General features: G+C 45.6%; 1 protein-coding gene across 2 annotated transcripts in view; it reads right to left on the minus strand.

The window, feature by feature from the left end:
• LOC147029851 (TGF-beta receptor type-1-like) overlaps positions 1 to 10000 on the minus strand; it is a 40278-nt gene that overhangs the window by 14204 nt on the left and 16074 nt on the right. For both annotated transcript variants that reach the window (XM_085873267.1, XM_085873265.1), the window contains exons 2-3: positions 5536 to 5778; positions 4821 to 5051 (exon numbers count right to left, since the gene is read on the minus strand). In XM_085873267.1, coding sequence (XP_085729393.1) covers positions 4821 to 5051; positions 5536 to 5778 — 474 coding nt within the window. The remainder of the gene's footprint in view (positions 1 to 4820; positions 5052 to 5535; positions 5779 to 10000) is intronic.

A 10000-nucleotide genomic window follows, 5' to 3' on the forward strand; every position in this document is an offset into this window, starting at 1 on the left:
GAATCAAACCCAGACATAGCTCGCTGGCTATCGTGTGTAGCCTGTCTGTTTGGTTGCATCATTTTCTGGGGGCACAGCTGTGCCGCTGAAGCATTGCCTTCTATTGTTGTGGTGCCGGGCATCGGCGACAAGCACGACCGCTCGTTGGAGCAGCAGAGTCGACTCCACCGAACACCCGGAATTCAGATTGTTACCCCCGGATAACTCCGAAGGTACGGGTCCCTTACAGGACCGTGAATAGTCAATAATTCAGCCACGTGGGACAGGGTTATTTGCCAATCTTCAAAACACCGAGAGACCCACGTGGCGAGCTACCGAGGAATCCACACCCTCGACGGAGCTCAAACGGGATGAGCCGTAACTGTGATCGACCCGTGCGAAATCTGAGCGGATGATTACCGAGGTCCGGTAGGTCCAAATGCACAACTACTACAGCAACGGCCTTTTTAATTCTCCCAACACGCACCGTGCCAAGCCAATGAAGGAAAGGACAGAAACGAGCTGAAACATTCAACAAATGGATATTTATTTACAATGGGGGGGGGGGAAGGAACACGGAAGAGCAGAGTTAAACCGACTATAACAAATGAAATGCAAATAATGTACAAGGCAAGCACTTAACAATTCTACTTATAGACGGGCCCACACAGACACACACACCCAAGAGAAACGGACCCCAAATGGTCTATATTCGGCTCTCCAGCCGTGGAGGATAGTTCGGCTGGGAGTCAGGACGGCTGGCTACCTGGCCGCGAGCGTGCGGCTGGACGTCCACCCCTTCCCGGAGCTCCGGTCGCCAAAAGACTGACCAGGGAAGCCAGACGCAGACCAGTGCCAGCGGCAAGATGAGACCAGCGCCAGCGACGAGACGAGATCAGAGAACCAGACCAGCGACGAGACGAGATCAGAGAACCAGACCAGCGCCAGCGACAGGACGAGACCAGAAGAACCAGCGTAGACTCAGCGGCAAGATGAGACCAGAAGAGCCAGCACGACTCACTCGATCACAGCGCCGTCCGTCTATTTATTCTCCCCCCCCCCCCCGGGGTCGGGGGGGGGGCGACGTGTCTCATCACCGCGCCACTCATTCGCCGGGAGAAATCGGTCGTCCCCGTGATTGGTCGGGGGGGGCGCGTCGGGGCATCACGGTGGACCTCTCTCAAACAGGGAGAGCAATATTGTCCTGCGTGGGCTGTGCTCATTGGCCGACCACCGGGGAACTCACTCGCATCTCTCTGATTGGGTGAGAGAGAGAGAGGCCAGGCCCTTTTGAACTCCGCCCACGGCGAGCGTTATGGCGTCAGGATGGAGTGAAGGTGCTGTTGTCAGTAAAGGTGATGTAAAAATCCTATCTATAAAATAATTTCCCAGCGCATGCACACTTAATTCCCATTCGACATCGGGGATGGATTCCAACTATAAACACATACTTATCGAAATAACTAAGCTATGGGGATGGCTGTCTGTCTGTGTGCACAAGGCTTCCAAATTCATAACACTATTAGCAGTACACTGGTACTCATTTCGCAGACCTCGGAAGGATGACAGGTTGTTCTTGTGTCAATCCCACCCGGTGTTAATTCAACGGCCGACGGGCTCGAATTCAAGACCCGAATATCTTCAGCCAGCCACCTTAATTGTTAAGCCAACACCAGGCTTGAATCCAGACTCAACAATTGAAGGGATTAAAGACAGTAAAATAGCACAAAAAACAAAATATTTTCATTCCATCACATCGAAGAATATCATGTCCATGTAAGCGAGGTGGGTAAAAGTGGCTGCGTAGCTTTGTTCTCTGATAGAAGGCAATTCCTGTTATCTAAACTCCAGAGCACGTGTTTACTCCACTGGGTTGGCTGTTCATGTTCCCATCTGAAACCTGTGGCTCATGATGCAGGGAACCCAGGTTCAAAACCCATATACTATAAGAGTTTGTCCATTCGACTCAAAATAATGGGAGCCATCTTGATGGATGAAATTTTGAAGCGTGCACTTGGTAACAGTGAAAATTTGCACAAGAACATTCAATAAAATTACTCAAATCCATTCAACCCTTGAAAATGATTTTAAACTGGAAAGTGGAAAATCCGAGGCTTCTTTCCTTTTGCCATCATTTTGTACACCCGCCAACAAGACGCTGCCCCAGGTGGACCGACTTTTGCCAACCAAATAGGTTTCTGCAATTACTCCGTCAGACCTCCGATCGTATCACAAACAGGTCCTTCACCTCTCCCTTCCCCTCAGGAACTGGTGAAGCTAATAAATTATCCAGAACCAAGGAGAGAGAGAATGCCAGAAAAGGAATTGCTTTGATCCCAACTTTCTTTGCTACTGGCCATTGAAGCACGATGACCTCAACTTCGATGGAAATTAAGGGCAAACTCTGACATCAACATCAAACAAGACAGATGTGCAGTGTGCATACAACACAAATAAACTGCATACTCAATACTGTAATGTTTGTGGGGTAGATGGAGGAATTTCATCAGAAAGATAGGTTCCTATGGAGTTGCTTGGCCCGTGAATGTGTAGGAGACATCTCGATGTAAACTCGGTCAGGAAACTGTGAGCTTAAGTGTTACTAGTCACCACACCGGGGGGTGGTGCGGTGTTAATTAGATAAGGATTAAGGATAATTTCCCTAGGATGTAATTACCCCCCTGTGACGTTTCCTATGTTTTTGTATTACAAACCAGCAATGGAAGAATTGCATTTTTTATAACATGACCAAGTAGGCAAGAAGCCCCACCACCAAGGGTGATGGCGGGCGGTCATGCCCCTGAGGAGATGATGGATGGGTGTGATGTGAGTGGGATGAAGAAGAGCGAGAGAGAGGCCACGTTAGTCAGAGGAAAAAAAAAATGCACGAGTGGAGTTCGGTGTGAATGAGGCGATCAGAAAAGCAGAGCACATCTCGGCAAGAGAACAGGGAGGCAGGTCGTTTCAGGAGAAGAGAGACATGGTCGGAGATGAAGGATCAAAGCGGGACAAAAGTGAGAGAGGCAGGATCGGTGGTCGAAAGAGCAGGGCATTACGGCTGGCTTGCCTTCGACGCATGAAGAAGAGCGAGAGAGGGGACACGGGAGTCAGAGGAACCTGGTTGGGACGGAGGATCTCGCTTCGCTCTCCTCGGGGCACGAGAAATAGCTGCGTGATTCTCGTATTCGAACTGAGGCAAATTGGCCGTATGCTGAGAAAGACGCTGGCTGTTGACTCTTGGTTGGTTGTGAGTGACGGACCTTAAAGCCTCGTGTATATCACCGAAGGGAGCGGGATCGGCAAGCGCAGTCAACCAAGAAGCGACACCACGGTTCAGGAGCCCTGATGTCGAATATTGCCTCATGAATTGCTCGGTGCCATTTTTGGGAGCGCAGTTACCTACGCAGCGACGATGCGGTCTGAGCACACCTCAACAAAAAAAGATCGCCTGGACTCAGCTAAGTGAAGGGACGAAAATTGATTTCTCTATTTTATCTGACTGTATGTGTATGTGTATGTATGTGTGTGTGTGTGTGTGTGTGTCAAATAGGAACTTAGGCTGAAGATTACCTCACGTTTTTCTTTATTATAATTTGAATTGGTAATCAAATATGTACAATGACAATGTCATTAAATTATCCATTTAATTTAATTTCATTTGTGTAGCCTGTTTGTGTGGGCTTCGAGTGCAGCCCGTGTACCTCCCCTCCATCCCTGCATGCACCATTAATCTCCAAAAAGGGTTAACTGTAAGCCTCCAAAAGAGCCGTTTGGCCATCCGTCCAGGTAGCGACCAAACCCCTGGACACAATAATACCGTGTACTTTAACACCACAAAATAAAAAGAAAGGATTAAAGATATCGAATGGTCAAGAAAGGTCCCGGGTTTGAGAACGGTAACAAATTTGTTCAGCTTAGTTACAACCTATACGTGGATTTTATCTTTTCGTATGCAGTGCAAGACGACAGGGTAGTCTCATTGGCTGACGGCGCAGCTCTGTAGGTTCGGGAAGAATTTGTAAATGTTCATGGTGCCAGTGATAGCTTGCTTACTCTTCAGAAAAGACCCAAATGGGAAGTTTAACGTCCACTCACGATTGCTGGCAGACGGGATTCCCATTTAACATTCATCTAAGGGACAGCGCCACACACTGACGAATCACTGTCTGTGAAAAAGTGGGATGACAGTTTATAACTCAGTAAGGATTCAAACCCAGGGTAGACAGCTGAGAAGCGAGTGTGCGTACCTCTATGTCTCGGCTATCCTGCTTGCCCAGTGGCATTTCTAAAAGGCAAGGTTATTAAAGTGAAGAAAATGAGGCACAAATAAGTCTTTGCCTGCTGCACAATTTACCAGCTCTCTCCAGGATGAGTAGTTACTACCACCACTGAAGGTGGACAGAGGTTATGTTTTCACCCCATCTGTCTGTCTGCGAGCAGGTTAAGTTATGGACGGATTCAGACAAAACTTGGGAGACAGGGTGTGTGATACCAACAAAATGATTTGATTTTGGTGAAGATCCGGATCCAGATAGGAGAACTTTTTATTTTATTTTATTTCTAAAGCGATTCTTCACCATTGAGAGATGGGGCAAAAAAACGATAAAGAGCACGATATCTCAAAAATGTATTGAGCCCGACATGTTCTCATGGATCAGGCATTACGTGGCGGGAGCATCTCAAAAATGTATGATGCGCTCCACAGAGTTCCCGTTCAATTTCATTTCCTTAAATAGGCATTATCTATCAAGTGGAAGCATTAAGTTGTGGGTGCAAAAGAAAGTGCAATGGGCCAAATGGCCCTTTCACCGACAAGCCACTCCTTGCAAAACTATCCGCACCTGAACCAGAACCAGAAGTAGTCATCTCGTAGAGCAAGTCCTTGATCGATGTGCCCTCGGGGATGTACGACTCATCTGTAAAGGGTTCATCAAAAGGCGGAGTCACCAGAAGCTGTCGGTGCAATCCACGGCGGCGCCACAGGAAGAGCATGGCGAGCAGCACAACAAAGAGCAGCAGCAACGGCAAGACGATCACCAGCAACATCCACAGAGGCTTCAGAAGTCCAACACCTGGTACACAAGGAAGAACGCGAACTAACCAAGAGGTTTTATCATGCTGTAGATTCAATCCACTTTTTAACAATCATTGTCCTGCACGTGATGAAGCACAAGGGCTCATACATATCCTTAAAAAAAAACAAAACAAATTGCACTGACCACATATGAAGGCTTATACTCTAAGGGGAAAAAGCACATCTCGAGCTGGAAGCTTAATTGCAGACACAAGGTTCAGTTGTGAATATAAACAAAAATTGAGGACGAATTTGAACCATCACCAGAACTTCAACAAATGGCATTATCTGGCTGTCTAACAGTCTCCTCAAGGATGTGAACAAAGCAACCCACTGCTGAGATTCAAACTGCCTCCCTTCACCAACATCCACACAAATAAAATTATTACAAATTGTTTATCATTTTAAGCAAAGCCAGGAACGTGCAGTATAGGATGAGATTGAACGGGAAAAAGGGAGGGGGAGGGGCGGAGAAGGCCTACTTGGAGTCGGGGATTGCAAATCGACGTCTTCACTGTTACACAGGTCCTCTTGACAACAGTGGATAACAATATCAGGATTGGTAGTTCTGCAGGCGAACAATGGTCCCAAGTTGTTCTTCTTGGAACAGCGCCGGTCGTAAACAATGTGTCCATCTTTTAGTCTCACGGCCGACGCGATGCACACCCCATCGGTATGGCACTTGTATCCATCCACCGGGCACGTTTTGCAATGGCATTCGAGAGCTGTGCGCACACGACGATGTGCATTTATTCAAAAACGTTGGTGAAACGTGATAAGACATCAATTCTTTTATTTATATATATTTTTAATACATTTAGCAGCATAAACTTCAAGTTGAAATTGTAATCACATACTGCACTATGAAAATACTGTATTTAATAGTAATCATCATCATATCCACCCGACTTCAGCACAGATACAAACAAAACTATAGCAAGATGGTTCTGAACAATCCAGTGACTGCATTTGAATTTTAATCGAAATAAACCAAGTTTTAAAGACCCATCATTATATTTCAATGACTTTGACCAACCCAGGAGTGCAAGCAAACGAGGCCAACATGTGCATGGGGGTTTTTTGAAAGGGGGAAAAAGAAAAATTGTAAAAAGAAAAACAAGGCAAGTTATGGTGAGCTTCATGCCAATGGGAGGGGGGAGAGGGCTAAAGGTGGTGAAGTGGGAGGGAAATGAGGGTGGTGAAGGCGGTGGGTGGTGGGGGGGGTGTGAGGGCAAAGTGGGTAAAGGTGATGGATGTGAGAGGGGAGGGGAAGGGGTGGTGTGAAGGTTGTGGATGTGCCAGGGCAGCATAAAATAACCGGACCAAGCTGGTGCATTCTGAACATGGTTTGATCCTGAAATAAAAATAATAATAAAATAAATAATTAATATTTTAATTATAAATAAATGAATAAAATAATTAAAAAAAACCTTATTTTGAGGTTTAAAAGTCGAGTTAATGAATTTTATTTATAAAAATGCAAAATCAATTTTCTCCCAGTAACTTAAGTGCATCTGGTGAGTTTTAACAAGAAACACACTTACTGCACAAAATATACACTCATACAAAGAAAATCAGAGAGTTCATAGAACCCTGCACAGTGTCATAATATAACTTATCAAGATAATTAAATTGAAATAAAATAAAGATTGTAAAGGTCGGAGAAAAAAAAAATTCCGGAGGTTTACTGCCGCTGACGCAGTGGCTGTGACATCACCATGTCGAGCACGTTCAATTAGTTATTCATGCTTGTTTGTTGTCTGTGTCCTTCATGATGTCCTTAAAAACAGAAGGTTTCCTGCTTGCAAAGATTTTAATTTTTGTTTGACTTCCAGACAGGCAGAGTAACAATATTATCTCACACCTCTCTGCACATGAGCAAATTCAGACAAAGTACTGCGAAACTGCAGATTCGTTTTCCAATTTGTGTTTAAAATATAACATTCAACTGAAATCAAGTTGTTCCTCGATCATAAACTGACGTTTGTGGACAGATGGACGGATCTTTTCACTTCACGTGTGTGGGGTTAAAACATATATATGTGTATATATATATATATATATATATATATATATATATATATATATATATATATATATATATATATATATATATATATATATATATATACATATATACATATATACATATATATATATATACAGTGCTCCCTCACCTATTGCGGTTAATAGGTTCCAGACCCACCCGCGATAGGTGAAAATCCGCGAAGTTGAAACCACATATTTATTTAATTATTTAAATTTTTTAAACACATTTTAAACGTATTTTAAACCATTAAACAGCATCCACACACTCTTATTAACCTTCCCCACACACATTTAATCAGTTATTTTAGAAAAAATTTCGGATGAATACGCTCGGATGAAGGCGAAGGCGTAGGCGTAGACGTAGACGTGACCTCTTTTTTTTGATTTTACGAGGAACATAGTTATGGGGAGTTGCTAGTTCTGCTTCTTCTTCTGGGCCAGCAGGTTTTTATAGACGGACATTAACCCATCAAGCCCATTGTGAATTGCAATGACCGCATCATCTGTGGGTCCCACTCTTGAATTACCTGTTCGAGCTCCTTACCCATTCTGACTATCGTTGCAAGACGATCGAGTGTTAGACCAACCTCCTCTTCTTCAGCCCCCGGTTCATCTTGTTCCTCTTCCTCTTCCTCACTCGCAGACTTCGTCAGCTCCGTCAGATCTTCCACAGTCAATGGTTGCAAGTGGGCATCGATCACCTCATTGATGTCGGCGGAGGTCATATCTTCAAAGCCTTCTCCTTGCAGCAATTTTGCCAGCTGCATGGCCTTATCCACAGCTGAGTGGTTTATCTCTTCAGGCGTAAATCCCTTGTAGACGTTTGCCACTTCTGGCCATAAACTTTTCCAGCTGGCATTAATTGTCTCGGGTTTCATGTCCTGGATGGCCTTCTGTATGTTGATGAGACAGGTAGCGATTGTGTAGTCTCGCCAATACGCCTTCAGCGAGAAGTCTTTGTCCGCGTCCATAGATTCAACCAGGTGTTGAAGGGTGTGTCTTGTGTAAAGCGCCTTAAATGCAAGAATAACGCCTTGGTCCATGGGTTGGATGAGTGATGTGGTGTTCGGTGGCAGGAACTCTACTTTCACACCTTCATACGACAGATCAATGGCGTGACCTCCTGCATTGTCCATAATCAGAAGCACGCTGAAATCGAGGCCTTTCCCTGATAGATAACGCTGGACCTATGGGATAAAGCACTGATGGAACCAATCAGAAGTGAGGACTTTGTGATCCACACCTTCCGATTGTGCATCCAATACACAGGCAAGACGTTCTTATTCTTATTTTTCAAAGCCCTTGAGTTTTTGGATTTGTAAATAAGGCCGTGCTTGATCATAAAGCCCGCGGCATTCCCACACATGATGAGTCACACGATCTTTCTGGGCTTTAAAGCCCCGGACTTTGGCTTCGTCCTTCATAATGAAGGTACGAGATGGCATCCTTTTCCAGAATAAGCCGGTCTCGTCCATATTAAAGACTTGTTCGAGCTTATAGCCGCCTTCTTCTATAATTTCTCTGAAAATAAAACCCGTGATGTAGTGAAGCCACAAAAAGTGAACCGCGATATAGCGAGGGAGCACTGTATGTATATATATATATATATATATATATATATATATATATATATATATATATATATATATATATATATATATATATATATATATATATATATATATATATATATATATATATATATATATATATATATATATATATATATATATATATATATATTGTTACGGTTGTGGAAATTCGCATTACACCATAAAGAGTCCTCAGGTGAGATATCTCAATAAGTCCTTGTATAGTGAGCCCACACCCGTTGTATAGAGGAAATTTATGTGATCCATTCGGGCTGCGATCCTTCAGTTAGCCATTTTTTTCTTTATCTATTGTTATTTTCGACCATTAAGCCGCCAACAACACAAACAGCCACGACCTTTACCTTCACAACTCCATCCCGCAATCATCGCTTCACGCCATTCCCAAACGACACCATAACCATCAAACCACCACAGAAAACCCTCCACCACCTTCACAACCAACAACCGCACCACCTGTGAACACTGAACGTCGGGCTTTCGAAGGCCCGTTCAGCGATTGGTGCCAAACGCACCGAGCCGCGAACGCAAATGGCGGCCTTTGCGGGTGAAAATTCGGATCCAAAATGCTTCACGCCCACTTCCCCTCCGTCCAATGGGCGAACGAGAGGCGGCTTGGCCCCGCCTCCAACCGCGTGTATGTGAAGTCCGTTTATGCAAATATGCGGATCAAGGGAGGTTCATGCCCCTTTTTGCCCGACCAATGGCTGAACAGAGGGTGGCGTGGCCCCGCCTCCAATCGAGTTTTGATCCGCACATTTGCATATCAGCTCCTCCTGAGACTTATAAAGATATGAGAGTAAGGCGACTCGCGGGGCGGGAGTGTGGAACTAAAAGAGGGTGAAGTTGAGCTTGGAGAGAAGTTGCGGAGGAGTTACAGGGAAGACGGCGGACGGCGACGAGGTTGCGGTGTGGGGGTCGCTTGACTCGTCGCGAGATCCAGGCCAGCCAGCCATACCCCTCTCCCTGAGCATCAACGATTTCCCCCCCCCATTCGCGCTGAGATAGTGCCGAGGGGGGGGGGGCGTTCCTCCCCCACCCGAAACGTGGTGCCAACGGGACCGCTCGCATGGAGAACGCCGGAGAGGACTCGCCGACCACGCCAGGGCACGGAGTCGGGGCGCAGCGGCGCGAACATTGCGGCTTGCCCGCCATCGCATCACGAGGACGCGGGTAAGACCTCCCCGGTCTCGTGGACCTGGCCGACCCTCCAGGATTCACGTACATTTGGTCTACGGACCTGTCTGCCTCCTCGCCTATGAGGGTGGCTTTCTTTTTCCTTTGCCTT

This window comes from Eptatretus burgeri, chromosome 3, assembly GCF_056783735.1.
Source record: "Eptatretus burgeri isolate ZD-2024b chromosome 3, Ebu_testis_v1, whole genome shotgun sequence".
Lineage (NCBI taxonomy): Eukaryota > Metazoa > Chordata > Myxini > Myxiniformes > Myxinidae > Eptatretus > Eptatretus burgeri.